Here is a 19,804-nt window from a genome sequence, read left to right as displayed (position 1 = left end):
CGGAGGTAGGCAGTTCAGGCATGGTGCCAAGAACAGGGATGCTGCCCCAGGCCCTTCGCATCTTTCCATTCTATTGTCCTTGGAGGTGGGCTTTGGCCTCTTGCTTGTGGCTGGGTGGTCCCCAAATGGCTGTTCCAGTTCCAAGTCAGGGCTCCAGGAGACAAAAAGGAGACAAGGTAAGGGAATAAAGGACAGAAAGCTCTCTCCTAGCGCCGACTTGCCTTTTATTGCAGAAGAGAAGCGCTGCCCCCCCTCTCCCAGGGGCTTCACTTGCATATCATTGGTCAGCACTGAACAAAATAGCCAGCTCTAGCTGCAAGGGAGGCTGGGAAATCAAGATGGTTAGCGTTCAGCGTATATAATAGAGGAAGGCAATGACTAAGGGGCTGGTAGGTAGTATCTGCTGCACTGTCTCTCTGGGGGGTCTTGGGTTCTTGTTTCTACTGGTTGCATATCCACCCTAGCCTTCTCTCTCTTGAGACTGGCTTTGTTTCTCCAGACACAAGGTGGGAAATGGCCACCCAGCTCCAGAAATGCATCAGACTCTCAGCTCCAACGCCATTAATGACTTGCATGGCATCCTAGAGTCCACTTCCAAACACTAAAAACAGAGGGGCTGATTGGCCCAGCTTGAGTTGGAAGAGAAAACTGATGGGTCTGGCTTGGTTAGGATATCTATCACTTGGTCAACCAGCTGTGGCCAAGACAGCAGCCTTAGGGAGGGCAAACCTGATTTGGGGGGAGGTGCATTCTCAGGGAAAGGGGTGCGTGGTTGCGGAGTCACCTAAAAGGCTACTTAGTTGAAGGAGTGAAGAAAAGAAATTGCCACCATGGGTTGTAATATTCATATGAGGAAAATTAACATGTCCTTTGGAAAACCTAAAATATAGTGGAGTCATATATAGGCATTACATTTAACTTATGCAAATTCTAATATACATGTTCAACCAACAAACAACATTTTTCCCCCACAAAATTTGGCTCCTAAACATGAACCAGCTGCTTTAACTACTTACTGCCTAACTAAGTGATCTCTGATGCTGGAGAAAAACTTGCTGTTTTGAACGTTTGGGATGTGGTACGGAATAAATAATGCTATGGTTAAAAAAAAAAAATTCCCAGAATTCTCAAGAATATTTTTAAGATCAGGCAATGCTCACCTTTCTCACTGACTTTAGATGCTGACCCCATGGAAGATGTCCCTTCAGTGGAATATGAGAGGAAGAAAATGTTCTATTTCCTTCTGCTTTTAATCAGTATAAAGAATGTGTTTGGTTTTGAAATATGAAAGTATTTTTATTGTGGCTTTTGAAAAGTAAAAAGTAAAATGATATTCTGGCTCTCCTTCTCATTTTGTTTGGTGGTCCTGGCCATACAAGAGAGGCAGCGAGAGGGTGGCTGGCTGGAGAGAGGGCAGGACATGGGAGGAGCAGAGCGTGGAGCAAGGAAGATGAGGGTCTCTCCACACACCACGAAAAAGGGGTGTGTCTACCTGGGTGGTGTGTGCTCTTTGGTGACTGGGTACTTGGTCTGTCCTGATGGCCTGGGACTTGAACTTCTGGGCCATCTTGGTATAGCAGAATGGGCAGTATGAAGTACAACTAGAAACCTGGGTTCCAGACCCAACTCTTGAATTTGCTAGCTGTGTGAGTTTAGCCAGGCCACTTAACCTCTCTGGGCCTCAGCTTCCTCACCTGTTAAATGGAGAACATAACACTATTTACCTCCCAGGGCTTGGGGGAGGATTAGATGAGAAGTGTTTTGAAAACTGCAGTGTGTCATATAAATATTAGTCATTGTTATAGAAGCGATAAAACTGATTGGCGTTCTAAATGTATTATAATAAACTCAGATATAAATGCACTGTTCCATAGCCCCAACATCCCTGAGGTTACCATCCCATCCTATGGCCCTCGTATCAGTCATGAGTTTTCTTAACTGTGGGTTTCTTGGAGCTCCTTGGTGGTGTGACGTTTGGGTACGTCACAACTCAAATGTAGAATCACATAATTGTATCTACTAGACCCAGGAGTCTGCATTTCAACCCCCCCTTCTCCATATGCCTGAGTATGTATACATTATTAGGTATTTTTAAAAAGAGCCCCTTAGCACCCCCCCCCCCCACTCCAAAATATAGCATTGTGCAAAACACCAGTACCACGCTAGGGTGACAACCTTTAAAGTCCTACAAAAGCATCTTAGTATTTTGACACAGAAGAGTCACACTGACTCACACAGGATCATGCAAGGCCGGTGGGATGACGTTTCTAGTTCCTTCCAGCAGGCTTAGAGAACAGGAGACTCTGGCTGGATTTGCTGGAAGAATCTCTCCTCAGTCTCTCTTTTTCCTGGTCCACCTTTGGGGAGGCCTTTCTGGCTCCGACCTTCAAAGGGCAAGAGAAACAAATGTGCAAACTCTACAATGGCAGTGAGATCCCCAAACATTCTACTCAAATGGTTTTATTTCTTTAACTCAAAAATAAAACTGTTCTATAAAAAAGCACAGTATTGTATAATATACACATAGATATGAGCAAAGGAAGCCAAAACCATCCACCGTTCTCACACTACGCAAGGTAAGCATTAGGAAGATTTTTAGGTTCCACCCCTCCAGATACACAGGTGACATTTTCCCTTCCTATATTCGTGTCTTTGAAACCGGCAGCTTTTTAGAATGGGCACATTTATTGGGATAGAGTATCTCTCTCGAAAGGCTGCTCCTGCCCTGCATATGTGTTATGTTTCACATAGGAGGGAAAATGAAGGGTACTGGAAGGGGTCAGTTTAGCCACTTTCTCAGTGCTGGCCCCCCCACGTCCCGGAAGCCATGTGTGTGACCCTAGTTGTGGTCTAGCTGATTGGACACTTGGTACAGGCTGGGCTTTTAAGATGACCATTCCCAGGATTTGGGGTTCATGGGCTCTGCGAGGTTACTCAACTCCCTAGGCTGGTCCTTTGAACTGGGGGACCTTGAGGTCACCCCTTTCTGTCATGTGACTGGAGAGAGATCAGCGGAGATACAGAGAGATGCAGAGGGGAGATGTGATGTGATGTGATGTGTGTGTGTGTGTGTGTGTATGTATGTATGTAAAAGACGTGATACCTGGGGTCCCGTGGCTTACCTGTCCTCTCTCGAGGCCAGACTCTCTTTCTGCTCTTCCTTTTTATGAGACACTTACTCTGGTGTCCTTATAAAAGGCCCTCCCCTCTGTTTGAATAGGTTTGTATTAATTGCAACCCAAGAATCTCCCTCCCCCACAGTTCTGCCCCTACTGTGGGTAGGTTGTAACTTGCAAGTCAGACAACAGGCTTTAAATTCCAGCCCCGCCTCCTGCACGCCTTGACCGTGAGGACACAAAACTCTGGGCGAAGAGGGCGGCAGGGAGTGGAATTTCAGCTTTGCCCCTTACTAACTACGTGACCCAGGGCTTCCTCATCTGTCAAATAGGGACCAGAATATCTGGCCTGTCTTCCTCCACGGCCGAGAGGAGGTTCTGGGTAGGCTTCGACGGAAGGACGGCCGGACCATCTTGTGAGTCCTTTCCACTTTGAGACAGGTTTAAGCATCCCCCCGCCCCGAGGCCTTGGCAGGAGTCTTGGAAGTGTGGAGACTGTGTTCTAAGTCATTTCGGGGGGAGAAGGGCTCACATCTCTGCACCGGCCCACTAAGCACTCCTTGGTCGGAGTGCCAGGAGAAACGAAAACAGCAAATGTTGGAAACCTTCCCCCTGCGAATCGCCTCTCCTTTTTAGCCCTTTTGATTTGATTTTCAATAAGATTGCTGGCTTGGACAGTTTCAAAATGCCCGTGCCCTGACCCGGTGTGGCGCTGGCTGCTAGAATTAGAGCCAGGGAATTAGTTAAAAGTAAAGAGTCCTCCGTCTAGGGTCCCCTGCTCCAAGATCTACCAGGATCCTGAGGGCTGGTCCACTTTATTAAGGGACAAGGGCGGGGCAGCAGAAAGCAGCCAGAATGGGTGACTGGGAAGAGGAATGAGATATTTGAACATGCAGATGAGGGCAGGACAGGCAGAGAAAACATGGCGGGGTCTACCCCAAACATGGGGCCACAGGCGATGGCAGGCATTCAGCCTGGGTGTTTGGAAGCCCGTGGCTCATCCTTAGAATGAAGAGGCATGGCTAGCAGCCAGTCATTTAAACAGCGACACCCAGGTGTAGGTATTAACTCAACACACCGGAGTGGCTGCTCCAGGCAACTTCAAGCATCGGGCTCTAGAGAGACCCCAGTTGGCTCCCACACAACTTCAGGCCTCCATTTAAACAGCCCTTCTTCTGGGAGGCCTCTCCTGGCCCTTGGACTGGGTGGGTCCCTCGGACTGGGTGGGTCCCTGTGGAATATATTCCTGAGCTTAGTCTGCTGGCCTTTGCCCTTAAAACATTTTGTACAAAGTAATTATCTTATCATTACTTTTTTTTTTTTTAAGTGGCTCAAGAATATAAGCTAGAAAGGCAGGCAGTTTTGTGTGTCTTCATTGGTCTAACCAGGATTTCTCGCCCCGCCCCCTTTTTCTTTATTATGGTCCTTCCCCGAGGAGCCTTCTTAGACATTTTTTCCTTATTGCTCCCACAGCCATGAAATGTTAATATCACAGGTAGCACTGTATATATATATATATATATATATATATCTGTGCTTTACACATTTAGAAAAAGGAATTTTTGCCTTCTCAGGGGTGATACTGCCCCCGCTGGGGATCCATGATTGAATCCCAACGCCTGGACGGTACCTGACGCTGGTAGACTCGCGTCAATATTTGTTGAATGAACGGGGGCCGGGAGAGTATCTTTTTGTTTACTTTTCTGTCCCCAGTGCCCAGCACAGCATGTGGCCTAGAGAAGGTATTCAATAAATATTTGTTAACTAGAAGATTTTCCTCATTAGCTTACAACTGACAAATAATTATAAAAGACTGTTAGCTGCAGTGAAAATACTACTAATGAATGGCATTTTGGAGGACAGAAAACCAACCCCCACAGGACCTTAAAACAGAAGGAGCTGCCGGTTCTGACGCTTGCTAGGGTGGGAGACTCCTCTACGAGGGGGCCAGACTGACAGATCAGATTTTACCTGCCATGTCTTTTTCAAGGTGGTCACCATGACTCCATGTCCAGAAGGACTCCAGGCACACTGCGGGGGACCGAGACCCCAAGCCACATTTTGCGAGGAACCTGGAGGAAACCTTTCTGTACCGAGGAGGTTCTAGACACCAAACCTCTAAGTGTGGGCTGGAGGGCTGGAAGAACGGGGAGCTCTTTGCTCTTAGCTCAAGCCCCGCCATTATCCGCATCACCTACCCGCATTCTGTTAAGACCAGGGGCGGCCTGAAGCTCCAGGAGGCTTCACATCTCATGTTGTACATGTGCCTCCAGTATCCGAGATATTGGGTAACTCCTCTGTCATCTTAATCCCCAGGTGGTCCTCAAGCAAAACCTCACTGGAGGGCGGTTTCTGCCTGCTCCCAGGCTCAACCATATACATGGATAAGTGAGTGAGTAGGCTCCCTCTCTTCCACCTTGCAGGGTGGCAAAGGTCTCAGATTTAGGGGGGCCCGAGGGATGCTCTCTGTCCTCCTAACATCCTGCTCTGGGTAGTAACCACCCTCCAGTCTTAAAAACAGGGTTGAGAAGAAGCTTCTATTTTCCCAAAATGTCTCTTACCTAGAATCATTTTTTTTTCCAATGATAATTTTGTTGTCTGCGAGTGATTGTGGCCTTTTATCAAACTCAAAAATATCTCCTCTCTCTTATCCAACTAAAATGTGTTTGCTTCTAAGCTTCCTGAGAGCTTGCTTCCAGTCTCTGTGGAGTGGGAACGGGGCTTGGGTCAATTCCAGTTCCTGGGCTGAACTGTGAATGGCAATGTTTCAGCATGTTGAAGATTTCATAGTCTTGATTCTCAACTCCTAAAGAAGTATTCTAGAGGATGCTTCCTTGAAATTCAAGATAAATGCCACCCGAAACGTATCAGGTTTATTACCTGGATGTTTATTACCTCAAGGAGGGTAATCAGCACTCACCTGTTTGTCTGCCCTGAGTTCCAGTTCTGCTCCTTAGCTGTGTGGCTCTGGACAAATTACTTAAGTCTCTGAGCCTTAGATCCCTCATCTGATAACAGGGGTTAACAGTACCCACCACATAGGACTGTTCTGAAGATGAAATGAGATGATGCTTAGCTCTGTGCCTGGCATGTACTAAATGCTCAATACACAACAGATATGGGGTTACTGACAACTGGGTTTCCTCTTGGCCTCCTACTGTTCCTCTCTTCTCCTTCTGGCTCACCTGGGAGTTTGAGTTCTGCATCTTGTTCTTCACCATCTCTACAAACATTCGTCTCTTAAACAGAAAGAATAGTGACACACTTTAGCTTATGTTCTTCTTTGACTTTTGCATCAAAGAAAAATGGATTTTTCTCAACTTTCGGATGCTACCCATTTGGATGGAAGGGTGAGCCTTCCCAGGGACAGGTCTACGGGAGGGGACTTGGCTTTGGGGCAATGCTACACCGCCTGCTAAGCCCCTTAGCAACCCTTGTCCCAGATTCCAGAGGACTCCAAGGGGAGTAGGCTGGTCAGCCGAGGGGCTGCAGGGAAACAAGTCTGCTTTTGCTGGAAGCAGCGCTTCCCAGATAGATCATAGGAAGAGGCTGTAGACGTGCAGTGGCTTTCCACCCAGGTGTCCCAGGACCCAAGCACTGTGAGAGCCATGGCAGCTAACCTCTCTGTTGGGGACAAAGCTGGAGCTTCCCCAGGGGTGTGATTACTGTTGCTGACCCTGGTCTCCTCAAGACCCCAAAACTCAGGGACAGTTTGCTGAAGAAAAAGCACCCCCTAGGTGCTGGGGACACCACAGTGAGAGAGAGAGCTGAGACCTCCCTCCCTCCAGACTGACACTCTGGCAGGTGACGGTGCAGGGACATCGAGAAGGGGACATACGACGTTCTCAGAGACCCCTGAGCAGCCACTGGGGCCACCATCCTGACGCCTACAGGGGCCAGGGAAGTAAGAGAAGTGAAGTGAGCCGGGTGGGGAGGCCCGCAACCCCACAAGCTCAGCGTCTTTCTAAGGGAGGCGGCGGTGGCAGCGGCGGCTGTGGGCCTAGAGTCACCACATCTTTGGAGTTTCCCAGAGAAGCCAAAAATCCAGCATATTTTGTGAAAAGTGCTGTATTTTGAAATGTCACTTAAAAAAAAAATCACGTGAGTTAAATGAAACATCTGTGGGCTGCCACCTTGCGGCATCTGCTCCTGAGCCTACCCCCTCGGCGGCTAGTAGGTGCGCAGTATTTGTGGGCGCGGTTGCCAGGTGAAATACAGGATGCCCAGTGAAATTTGAATTTCAGAATGAAACCAAAGAGTTTTTTCAGTGTAAGCAGGTCCCAGGCAATAATATTAGGGACATACTTATACTAAATAACTATTTGTTGTTTATCTGAAATTCAGATTTAACTGAGCATTCCATTTTGTTTTATTTTGTTTTACCCCTTTTAATTCTGGCAACCCTGCGGGACATTCACAAAACCCCTGGAGGAAGGAAGGCTGTCTTTGGGATGGGGCACAGGGGCTTGTAAGTCTCTTCGGTTCTTAGGAAATATGCTAAGTCTACTCTAAGAGCAACCATCTCTGAAGGTTTAAGGTCCTGACATTTGCCCTCCAGGCATTTTCTGTGGAGAAGGCCTTGAGCCTGCAGCTACTCAATATTTATCGCAAACTTAGCTGAGAGGAACTAAGCTCAGAGGACAGTCACCATCCAAATTCCCAGATACTATAAAGCAGCACTTTTAAACCAATAACCAACCCCCCCCCTTTTTTTATGGTAGGAAAATCCTTTAATCAGGCAAAATCTCTTAAAGAACATGGCATATAATACAGATGATGGAGAGCTTCTCTCGTGGAAGCAAGGTATGTACGAGCTATGTGTGTATGTATGTGTGTATATGTTGAATCACACCCTTCCATGAAACCCAAGGGCTCCAGCGAGCCCCAGTTTGAACCTTGCTCCAAAATAGCTTCCTGGATTACAGCCAATCAGTGGACCGCTGAGCGCTGAAGGGCAGCGTCTGGCCCCCGGACACCTGCTTTGCCCGGACTCACTGGGGTGTGTGATGATGACATCAGCCTGTCTCAAAAGCTGCTCTCAGACATGGCTCAGCCAACATTTCACTGCTATTCTTAGGGACATTTTTCATTACGTCACACAATGTCCTCTCTAGGGAAAGTCCAGTATTGTCTTTGTTCCGAGGGCACTTCTGAGCATCACACTTATCTTATCTCGTGGACACTGTGAACCCCGGACCATGCTGGGTTTTCCATTTCCCATCGGTCACCAGAAAGCGCACAGCCAAAGAAGGCTCCCCCTTTGGTAGTGACAATGGGCTCTTTCATCCTCATTCCTGGCTCTGTTTTGCACCCACTTTTTCCTTTCTTCCATTCTTTGGGTAGAGGTTCCCTGGGCTCCCCACTCTTCTCTCCTTATGACCTTGTCTCCACGTCCCCAAATCATTTAGAGCCTAAAATGACTGCTCCATCAGCCAGAACTACACTTGCTCTTCCCCTCTGCTCTCTTTCCCCTCCAGATACTGGGTTAGATGCTTGCTTGTCTCTTAGGCCACTTGTTCAGGCTGCAGGCAGGGGCCCTGGCAGGGGCTGGGCTGCGGGAAGGGGAGGGAGTGCAGGTGTGTAGTCTTCCTTGGGCAGCACATACTGCCACGGACACACCATAAGCCCTTATCTTTGAAAAAACTATAGTATTGACTTTGTGTCTGGTTGCAAGATCAGACAACCTCTCCTTACCTGCTTCTCCTTCTCTTTGAAGGAATAGTTGCCAGGTGCTGATTCTTTTGCATTTCTCTGTCCGTGATCCTCCAAACGTTCCTGAGTGAAAACATCAGGTGAGCAAGAGAGCGTTTAGTGTGTTCTAACCTGTCCCATTCTGGGACCCATCTCTGAGGCTTCTAGGAGACGCGGGGACCCAAAGAGTTGGTGGGAAAAAGATGGGGGGTGGGCGAGGGTCTTTTTCTTCATCTTCTGTCCATGCACTGTGCCACCCTAACCACATTTTACTTTTTCATCCTTGTGTGGGCCAAAGGGTACCACCTCCAACCCCCTCCCCTCATCCCATCCTCTTCCTATACGTGATGATAACGTGTAGTGATGATAATGGTGTAAGAGCATCTATCGAGTGGTCGGCCCCACGCGCTAAGGGTTTTGTATGCACGCTCTCATGGAATCGAATGCTATGTGTTAGTGCCATTTTAATTCTCATCTTAAAGATAAGGAATCTGAGCTAATTAAGCAGAGGGAAGGTTAGGGGCCCCAGCCCGGCGGAGACCACCCGGCAAGGCTGTGGCCACGCCCCCTGGCCAGGATTTGATTGGCTGGATCTTTGATTGGCAGGCGAGCGGAGCTGCTTCCCCCGCCTGAAGTCACCAAGTGCACTTCAGCCTTTCTCGCCCTTGGAGCACGACTGAAGGGCTGAGAAAGGGCTGGCGTGCTTCCCAAATGGCAACTCCTGTGCATTTCAAATTGCCCGATTAAAAATTCCAGCCTTACCCTAAGTCACAAAAAGTATCTGGGCCTTTTCTTGGCTGTGGTCCTAGCTGTATTCACCAAACAGAGAAAGAGGCTCACAAAAGAGCTGCCGGCTTTGCGGGGCCAGGGAAGCTGGAACGCAGCGCAGGGTTTGCGGAGCCCGACAGCTGGCAGGAAACTCTCCGGAGGAAATACAGGACCCACCCCCTGCCTTCCATGAGTTAGTTGCCTTTTCTCTGCCTGGTAGCAAGCGAGCGTCATATCGTTGAATCCTCCCAGTGTCCCCGTTACGTCAATGCCATTGCTACTGTTTTGCGTTGTTTTTTTGTTGAAGATCCTGGGATACTGAGGTTAAGCCACTTACTCAGGGGTCACTCAGGGGCAGAGGTGGGGCTTTAACCCTATTCGTTTGACTCCAAAATCTGCATGCAAATGCTGACAGACACTGCCGCCTTCTCTAGTGATGGAGCGTGGACTAGACTGAACACAGCCTGGGCCACTGTCTTTGTTACTTGGTCCCCTGAATGGAGCTGCGGACCCAGGGCATTCCAGAGGCATCTGGAAGCCCGTGACCACAAGGTCCTCTTGTGAATGCCCAGCACTGAGGTTTTCTCAGCATTTTATATCAACCCTCATTCTTCACAAAGGTATTAATATGGAAGCATGGCTTTTGATTCTGGAAAGTTCTGCTTGGTGAAGAGATGTTCAAACACTACAGCTACAAACTACATTTTTAGGGGGGGAGAAGAGGGTGGTAGTTCCCAGTGCTTGAACCAGGCCATTTCTATGAATGGGTGAAATTTTATACAGGAGACTGAAAAAACAAAACAGAACACTCTTTATGGAAATACTAGGTGTAAAACTTAAAACAAAAAGGGAGTCTATTCTCCTTTAACTTCCATGTTAAAAATAAATATAAACTCCTTGGAAGGAACTGATGCCAAGACAGATGTATACAAGTTCCCTTCAGAATCCAGCAAACCTCTAAACATTTATTATTATTTTTCCTGACAGCTAGGAATTTCTGACAACATATTAATAGCCAACCTCAAGTGCACACCCAAGCCCTGGCATGCAAACCAGCCAAAAGCAGTGGGCAGTGGGGGCGGAGGGGGGACCTGGCCAGGGAGAGGAAGGGGCGGGCAAAGTGGCTGGGGGTTGGGAGGGCAGCCGGTGTGTGTGGGAACCCTGCTTCTGTGCTGAGTAGCCAGGTAACACCCTCTGTCAGTCTCAGCGTTCCCCCTTCTCAGATGGGCTGACACTTGCCAGCATTCCTTGTAGGGTTGATGGGACAGAGGAAGCGTGTGCTATGTGGAGTGCTGCCTGCCACTCCATGGCACTCGATAGATAATGCCATCAGCGTTGCTGCCATGCTTATGGCTCTAGTTCTTAAGACATCTTCCCCTAAATTGTGAAGTCCATAAACTTGAAAGTTCCCAGCTCTAGCTCTTCTGGGATCCCCGTCACAGGTTCAACTTGGTCATTTCAGATCCTTCTCCACTGAAGGATGCCTAGTGCCCAGCAGGTGGGCACAGCCCCTGCACTGTGTGTGAAGAGTGCATACCGTGAATAATGCATGTGAAGCCTGATTATGTAAATCCTCAGGCTTTCTTACGTTTTTTTAGCCAGCACATGACAATGGCCTCTTTTGGGCCCTTTGCTATCCCATTCCATGGTCTGGTGTCTCTGATTTGGGGCCTAGCCTGCCATGCCCTGGGGGGCTCCTCAGAAGGGGTGAGCTCTCCAAAGGACGCATCAAAGGACAAGTCAAAGCTCTGTCACTGGTCAAGCACTCCTTGGCATTGCGTGGTGTGACATATACAGACAGGGGTCTGTGATGTTTAGCTCAGAGGGGTGAACACTAGAAACGCAATATCATTGCTCCCTCAGAACAGGTGCTGCTTTCATTTCTGGGGCTATCATCCGGGGAGCCTGTGGCCTGGAAGGTGTGCAGGATGGAGGGCAACTCCTGCAGGGAACTCATCTGAGTCAGCTCTTTACCCGTCTGCTCTGCATGAAAGGATACGTTCTTCAAGGACATCCATCCATCCCCATCCACCTGTCCATGCATCCATCCATCCACCAAGGATGTATTTATTTATTGGCTGTCTCCTATGTTCTGGCCAATCAGAGTAGGGAAACCAAATCCCTTATTCTCAGAGAGCTTATTCATCTACGTATCCCCAGGACACGGCAGAACCGTTAAAGTATGAATCGTAGCCACCATTTAAAAAAATACAGATGAGTTTCAGAGAGGCTAAGAAACCTGCCTGAGATCACACTAGGAGTGACAGATCGAGGGTCTGAACCTACGTCTGTCTGATGCGAAAGCTGTTCTGCCACCTTCCTTTGCCCAGCTCCTCTGGGCCCTTTGTCTGGGAGCGGAGGGGCGGTGCCAGAGCTCCTGCTCCGAGCGGGGGCCTCTACCTTGTGCTGCTTGATGGCCCTGTTGAGCCTTTTCTCCTGGTGCAGCTGCTGCTCCATGCGCTTCAGGGCCTCCTTCAGCAGCGCGTTTTCTTCGGTCCCCTTGTGGATGTCGTCCTCCAGCTTTGCCACGTGTGACTGGTACATCTGAGCGGACCCTTTGCTCTGCCTGAGCGTGTGGGAGACACAAAGCCTCTTTGCCCTGCATCTGTCTCACTCACTGTCAACGTCCCTGACGTGGGAGATTCTGCAGATACGTACTGCCACATACTGCTAACTCAGTGTTTTCATTACACACAGGAGAGAATGACTTGAGGGGACTTGAGGGCAGAATAGATAGCAAATCAGCCGAATCAGTGAAGTGTGAGGAGGGCAAAGGATGTGTGACCGGCCCCTCCCAATTTCCCAGAGCGGGTAGTGAGACCAGCGGCCACCGAAAGTGTGACCAAGCTACGGACAGTTCACCAGTGCTGAGACCTAAGACAAACCCATAAAAGCTGCAGCTTATTCATTAAGGGAAAGCAGTGAATGGAGGACCCTGAGCACTTACTTGGATGGCTGCTGTCCCACCGGGACACTTGTCACTACCAGGCCCTAGTCATCATTCTCATATTTTAGTTATTCCACACCCTGGTCTGTGTCCTCCTGCCCCCAGGTTTAGCCGGAGAGTAGAGGCCTGGGCCTTTCCTCGGGGACACGGGTGATACCTGAGCTGCTCAATGTCCTTTTCATATCCTCTCAAAAGCTCCTCCTTTCTCTCCAGCCGGTTCTTGAGTTGGGTGATCTTATCAAACACGAGATTGAGGTCCCTTTGTCGAAGCTGGTTCACTTTCTCCCTCTCTTTGGGGGAGAGGTGTTTCATGGACACGTGGCCTGCCATATCCTTGATGTTCATCAGACTCCCGAGCGTTTTGCTCATATCCATGTACTACAAGGAAGGTGATTCTCAGATAAGAGGCCCGGCTACTGGTGGGTGCTTTACGGAGGCAAATGCCTGATTCTGATGCACTCATTTGTGGCAATCACAGGTAATAAACACACTTTGGAAATGAATACAATTGGGGTTTTTAGTAAGCCTTTCATCTTCCCCACATCCATTTACGCTATGCCTTTTTGAGACTTGGCAGGGAGCGGGGGCGGGAATGACAGCAGAAATAAACATTTATTCTTACTCTGCAGGTTTTAGCGGAGGCTAGTTATGCCATGTCTGTCCCATGCTGAGGTAGTGCATGCGTCTTGTAGAGCCATTATAACAACCAAATATGTATGTGGCGGTGGTGTTTAAACTACCCCGTGGTTCACACTGACTGCAGGGGACCCAGGTTTGGACAGGAGGCTGTCTGTACATACCAGCTTTTCACTGAGGTCCAAAGCCTCGGCCACGTCCATCTTTCCCGACTTCTCGGTGGCTGAGTTGACAGGGCCATTTTGAGCCTGAAATGAAAAAAGAATTAAAAAGTCTTGGTGTTCCACAATGAATTTCTGCATCCAGAAGTTAGAACGCTGGGTAGTTACCAAAGAATAACTTGGCCGAGTTGATTTTCATTTCAGTTCCTGACCTTCTGGTCTGATTCCTTTGTCAACTGCTTTCTTGTAACAGTGTCCCTACTCTTCAGGGCATGACTCTCTTTGAAATGACATATCACTTGTCTTGGTCTTTGGACACTGTCTTCCCTCTAGACCAGTGGTTCTCCACCTTTGTCCTTCCTTGCTGACATTTAGCCATGCCTGGGCACATCTGGTTGTTAAAACTAGGGGGTGACAGGTGCTACCAACATCCAGTGGGTAGAGGGGCAGGGATGCTGCTACACATTTCAGAGCACACAGGATGGCCCCCCGACAAAGAATTACCTGGCCCAAAATATCGGTTACACTGAGGTCAGGGAACCCTGGTCTAGATGACAAGCTCCCCCCAAATGGAAACCATGTTGCTTTTGGTCACTATCCCATTTCTTGTGCCTACCATGGCACCGGGCACAGAGTGACACAGAGTGGGCATGTTTGTTGAATGAATAAATGAAGGTTAAATAGAAAATAGCCCCTCCCCCCTTATTGAAAGGAATCTGATTTTTATGCCATGGAAACTATATCCCCCCAAAATTTGGCCCAACCTTCTCCTAGTAGTAGAACCTGGTGGGTCAGCATCCCTTCAGACCCCTTCCAGAGACACCACAGGATGGTGTCTATGGCTGCGCACTCACTAAGACCCTAGTCGGCCAGCTGGCTGCTGAAAGTCCCCACCACACTGACCAGGAAATCTGAAGGACCACAAATAGCCAGTCAATCTCCTTAAAAACCCAATTGGGCTTCCAGGGCTTGCCATGTAGGATCTCCTAGCCCATAGCATTTGCCACTACTATGCTGTAAAATTCTGAGATTTAAACAAAAACCCAACACAGAAGTACAGAAGCCCCCAAAGTGACTGTGACAGATAAGAGTGGACATATTTATTAGGTACTTATAGAGAAGAAGGGAAGCTATTTGGAGATAACAGTGAACTGAGCAGATCTGCTGCAAAACAATCCTGAGATGCTACTCAGTGTCCTCACCTCCCCTGAGCTGCATTCTCTGCACCCCTCTACAGAACCCCCCTCTCTTTTCCCGAGGGAGGGTCACCTAAGGAAGAGTCTGGGCTGCAGGGGTCAATTACACAGTCCCCACCCCCTTCTCTGCAGTCTACAGGGTGCTAGGGACAGCCTGCCAGGGACGCAGTCCTGGCTCTGTAATTCATTATCCTGTGACCTGGGGTGAGCTGCTTGACCTCCAGAAGGTTTGTGTCTTCTCCTCTGTAAGCCAGGGATGATGGCAGTAACTAGACACAGGCTGCTGTGAGGATTAAGTGAGATAATGTATGCAGAGGGCTTAGCTCAGTGTCTGGCACCCATCAGCACCTAACAGATGTCAGTCATTCTTCCCCCTGCTCCTCTTCCTTTAACTTTACCGCCGACCTTGAAGGATTGAGGCTTTTCTAGGAGAGTTGGGGGGTTTGGTGCTCTGTGGTGTCAGTAGTGGGATCAGGGGTCATGGTCAAAGGGAAGGAAAATCTTGGAAGCGGGGTCAGGATATGAGATCCAGCTGAACTCCCCACCTGGAGACTGTCCCCCTGCTCCCAACCTCGGAGAAGGCGCATTGGAGCTGATCAAGAAAAGCAACAGAATTTTGAAGACTCACGTCTCCAGCAAATGTCTAGGAAATTTGTTGGGGAGAACGTGAGTACAGATAGCATGGCTATTTTTTCTCCTAAAAGCCTGAGCAATGGTTTAGATCCAGCTGTGGCAGCAAGCCCCGCCCAGTGGCTCCTGTGATTGATCATGACCTAAGCTCTCCCTTGTCATGTGTCAATCAAACACCCAATCAAACATTCATTTAGGGTACAGGGTACCTTCAGCTTAACAACGAAATTACTTCTGAAAATCCTGTCAAACAATACTACGCCCCCTAAGAAAGGAAGGCTTTCTTGACTAATACTATTTAATAATCGTAACAGCTATCATTTATTAAGTGTTCACAGTGAGCGAGGGGCTGGGATAAGAATTTTACGTAATTTTCTCCTTTAATTTTTTTCATCATCATTTTCCAGCTGGGCCATGGAGCCCCTGAAGGGTTGACAGCCTCGCCTAAGGTCACAGAGCTTTCAGCGCCCGGATTCCAACATGGGGCTCTCTGACTCCAGAACTGGTGTCCTCTTAATCGTGGCTGCTGCTGATACCTGTTACGTGTTGTTTTTCAGTTTACAGCAAAAGGTAAACTTTAGGCAAACTCATGGCATAACGTTAATAAGTGAGCCCGTTGAATATTTTCTGCAGCACAGAACACACGATGCGCAAAGGAGGGCCCACCAGAGGTTGACCTGGCCCGATGTGAATGCAAAGATATATCATGCTGTGCACAAAGGGAAGGCCACCTTTCTGTTGGAGCATTGGACCACTGGTATGCAAGGCACTGACCAGTCAGTACAGACAATAGCCCATCAGAAAGGGCCCGGCCCCGAGCCACTGATAGCAGGGCCGTGCCAGGGCACACAGCTAGTGTCTGCCTTCATGCCTATCCTTTCCACCTGTCAGTCATGCAGAGACAAATTGGATTTGGCTACCGCTCGGATCTCTAGTCTTGAGAGAGCTGACCAATCAGGATTTGCGTCCAATATTTTCTGGACATTTTTCTCCATTCTGAGAGTCTTGAAGTCTAGACATGATTCATCCAGGGGGTCCTTATGATCTAGAAAATAAATAATTCAGATTCAGAAGAAAGGCCACAGCTAAGGTGAGGCTGCAGGAATAGGGGTGGGACTTGAACCCGGACTTGTGGGTCCCAGCCCAGTGCTCCACCCAGTAGCAAGCTCAGCACCTGGAGGGCCCTCTCCCCTCTAAACACGTATCCTAGGAAGTTCCCCAAGGTAGATCCTTGCACGGTGTTGGTCCATGAGAAACTTTCCACCAGACCACAGCGAAATAGAAAGTAGGACAATGTATGGGTTTTTCATGAAATCCTACTTATTTAATAGCAAGTTCTGTACTTAACTACCATTTTTTTTTTTTTGTACTACAACATCCTCTTAGTTATGAAATTATAGGTATAGAAGGCAGTGGTCCTGGCAAAGCGGTCGGCTCCCAGAGTGAACCCTGGGGCTGGAGGCCGAGTAGGAAGGCGGGAACTCACTTGATGAGCGGGGATTCTCGAGCTCTTTGATTCGCGCTCGAAGTTCAGATAAGGCTTTTTTCTGACGCTGAATGACTTCCTCATGTCGGGACCATTTGCACTTGACCCCCAGATCACTGAAGGACTGCTCCTGTGGCCAGAATGGAACAGACAGCAGCTTTATTAGGGGTGAGACTACCTCTCTTATATTCGAAGAAGTGTGAACAATACATCAATAGCAGCAACCTTGTCACTGAGCTCTTTGGAAAATACTGTTAAGGGGTTTCAGCAGAGAAGGAGTTTACAGTTTCACTTGGAATATAAAGTCACATCTAGGAAGATTTCCAACTTTCCCACCTATTTAGCGTAGCTATGAGCAAAAGATCCCCTCTTTGTTCCCTCCCCACATGTTGTTTGTATTTCATCTAAGCTTGGGTTTCCATTTGTTGTCATTCCGGTCTCGTCTCTAAATAGCACGTCCAATTCTGCTCCGGAAGGGGCATTTTTGGATGACAGCACATGATACTTGCTTCTTAACTGGTAATAAGAATGGTTGTGTAATATTGGCCAAGAAGAATCTGAGAGATGGCTCTTGGCTGGTCTGGGACTTCGAGCTCCGAGAACAACGCTGCCCGACATGCGGTGACGGGCTCCTCCTCTGTGTGCACCATCCACCCTGGTGGCCATCGGCCACACAGTTAGAACTGGGCTCACAAGGGCGCAGACAAGTGAAGGTCTTCTTCACCTTTTAAGGGTCATGCACCCCTTTGAGAAGGCAGGATTCCTTTCTCCAGAAAAATGCGTGAACACACAGTAAGTTGCATATGACTTCTGGGGGTTTAGGGATCCCCCTGAAGACCAGGCACAGGGTCCAAGTTAAACACTTCTCTAGGGTACGCAATTCACACATTCGTTCACTTCACAAAGATTTGCTGAGCACCTCTGTGTGCCAAGCCTTAGTCTAGGCTCTGGGGGCTCAGCCGTGAGCAAAACCAGCAGAATTCCTGCTGTCCTGGATTCTGTGTCCTAGTGTGGGGAGACGGACTGTAAGTAAGATAAGCGTGGAAAATAGATGGTGGACAGTGGGAAGTGCTAAAGAGAAGGAAATGGCAATGGAACGGGATGCTGGGAATGGTTTTTGGTTTTAGACAGAGCTGCTAGGGAAGGTCCCAGTCAAATGACCATATAACAATTGAAAAAAAAAGATTTTATTTATTTATTTTCTTAAGATTTTGTATTTATTTATTTTATTTTTAGAGAGAAGGGAAGGGAGGGAGAAAGAGAGGGAGAGAAACATCAGTGTGTGGTTGTCTCTCGTGCACCCCACTACCGGGGACCTGGCCTGCAACCCAGGCATGTGCCCCGACTGGGAATCGAACCAGTGACCTTTCGGTTTGCAGGTCAGCACTCAATCCACTGAGCCACACCAGTCAGGGCTAACAATTTTTAAAATAACAATTCTGGCTCACTTCATACATTCAGAAAAGATATATACATAGGTACAGAGCCAGGCACTGTTTTAGGCCTGGGGGCGAGATCAGAGAGCCAGGCAGACAAGCCTTGCTGCCGTGGGGCTCATGAAGAACCAGCAGACAGGCGTGGAAATAATTCCAGAAAGTGGCAAATGCTTCCAGGAGAACAGAGCTCTTGCTTCCGATAATCAGATGCTTATTAAAGGCCCATGTGACATGTCCCAGGCCCTATGGCAGCCACACTGGCCACTGAGGGTACCAGCCCACGGCCTCCCTCGAGAAGCCCAGCAGCCTGTCTGAGGTCCTCCTGGGGCTGCAACTCATTCGGCCCCTCCCCCGCCATGCCTCCCCCCTCTTGGAGAGGCCTCTCTGGCCACCTGACCAGAAAGAGCTCCCCCATCCACCCTCTCTGTCCTGAATCCTGCCCTGTATTTCCTCAGAGCGCTATACCCATTGAATACTTTGTTTGCTTTTGACTTGTTTGCTGCCTGTCTCTCCCGTTCCAGAATGTGGGCTCTGTGAGCAAAAACTTTGCCTTCACTGTAGCCTGTGCCCGAGCATAGCAGATGCTCAATAAATATGGGGTGAACTGAGGTCAGAAACAGGAGTTGGAAGAAGCTTGCCCTGCTTTCCGGCTGGGACCAGGGCTCAGCAGAGAAAAAGGGTGCTCTACCCTGGCTGCACTTAGTAGGACCTCACTGGGCCCCATCCCTGGCCCTGGTCCACTCACATGATGCACAGTGGGTCCACTTCCCGGTCAGTTCTGTGCTGGCCTCGCTCTCTTTGAGGGCGTACTTGCCCTGGAAGTAAACACCTGAAGTGTCGTGTATGTGTGTGTGTGTGTGTGTGAGTGTGTGAGCATGTGCATACGTGCATGTGTGCACATATGTGAAGGGGAAGGGAGCGATACTGACCACAGGGTGGCAGGGAGGGAGGCCCAGAGACAGCCTTTCCTCTGCATGAAGAGCACGCCTGAGCTTGACGTGACCCTTTGCTCATGGCCCCTGGGAACTTGTTTATTTAGAGAAAATGGAGATTCTTTCTCATACAACTCTTAAGCCCTCTGACCCCCTCTGGCTTAGAAAGCAGGAAGTGGCCTGAGTATGGAAACCATTCTGAGAAAGAACAAATCCTTTTTTCCTTTTATCTTGCAGCCTCCCTCTGCCTTTGCCGATCCCGCCTCGTCATGGAAACTAGCCATCACGGTGACCAGTCAGCAGTCCATTCCAACGAACACGTGCAGAGTGGGAAGGGGACTGGGGTGGGTGGCAGCCCTGTGTGTCCCCCACCGCACCCGGCACAGGACCTGGCATGCAGCAGGCACTCAATAGTGGTCGAATGAGTGATGAATACGGGCCAGGTCTTGCACTAAGAGCTCGGGATTCCAGCAGGAGTGAGACCCGCCCTCTGCCCTGTGGAGCTTAGCCGTGTGGGCCTGCTGCAGCCCCAGCTCGAGGTCACCCTGAGCCGCAAGGAGACACTTCTGTGAAAGTGCCCTGGGCAGTGCCCGGTGCCAAGGACAGCTGCCGGGCCGCCGGGCCCTTTCGTTTGAGCTGTGTGCGGCCCTGGCTCACTGCTGCTTGGCAGGAGGGCGGCATCTTTGAGGAAGCAGGCAGGCAAGCTGACACACTTGGCTCCGCTTCCAAGTGACAATCCGGAGCCTGTTACTGAACCGCCCTGCTCTCTAGTTTCATAAAGCCAAGGGGGAAGTGACACCCCAGG

General features: G+C 49.2%; 1 protein-coding gene across 1 annotated transcript in view; it reads right to left on the bottom strand.

Moving 5' to 3' along the window:
* The window catches only part of FHAD1 (forkhead associated phosphopeptide binding domain 1), a 120,939-nt gene continuing 101,135 nt past the window's right edge, over nucleotides 1-19,804 (bottom strand). Inside the window, exons 26-34 of the mRNA XM_090268634.1 lie at nucleotides 16,632-16,761; nucleotides 16,066-16,190; nucleotides 13,323-13,406; nucleotides 12,680-12,900; nucleotides 11,976-12,141; nucleotides 8,811-8,891; nucleotides 6,302-6,355; nucleotides 2,235-2,384; nucleotides 1-151 (exon numbers count right to left, since the gene is read on the bottom strand). Of these exons, the coding sequence (XP_090124760.1) occupies nucleotides 2,268-2,384; nucleotides 6,302-6,355; nucleotides 8,811-8,891; nucleotides 11,976-12,141; nucleotides 12,680-12,900; nucleotides 13,323-13,406; nucleotides 16,066-16,190; nucleotides 16,632-16,761 (978 nt within the window). The 3' untranslated portion in view covers nucleotides 1-151; nucleotides 2,235-2,267. The remainder of the gene's footprint in view (nucleotides 152-2,234; nucleotides 2,385-6,301; nucleotides 6,356-8,810; nucleotides 8,892-11,975; nucleotides 12,142-12,679; nucleotides 12,901-13,322; nucleotides 13,407-16,065; nucleotides 16,191-16,631; nucleotides 16,762-19,804) is intronic.

Source organism: Furipterus horrens, unplaced genomic scaffold (genome assembly GCF_987537825.1).
Source record: "Furipterus horrens unplaced genomic scaffold, mFurHor1.1.pri manual_scaffold_3, whole genome shotgun sequence".
NCBI classification, from domain to species: Eukaryota; Metazoa; Chordata; class Mammalia; order Chiroptera; family Furipteridae; genus Furipterus; species Furipterus horrens.
Note: the sequence above shows the minus strand (reverse complement) of the source record. Positions and strands in the feature narration are given on the sequence as shown.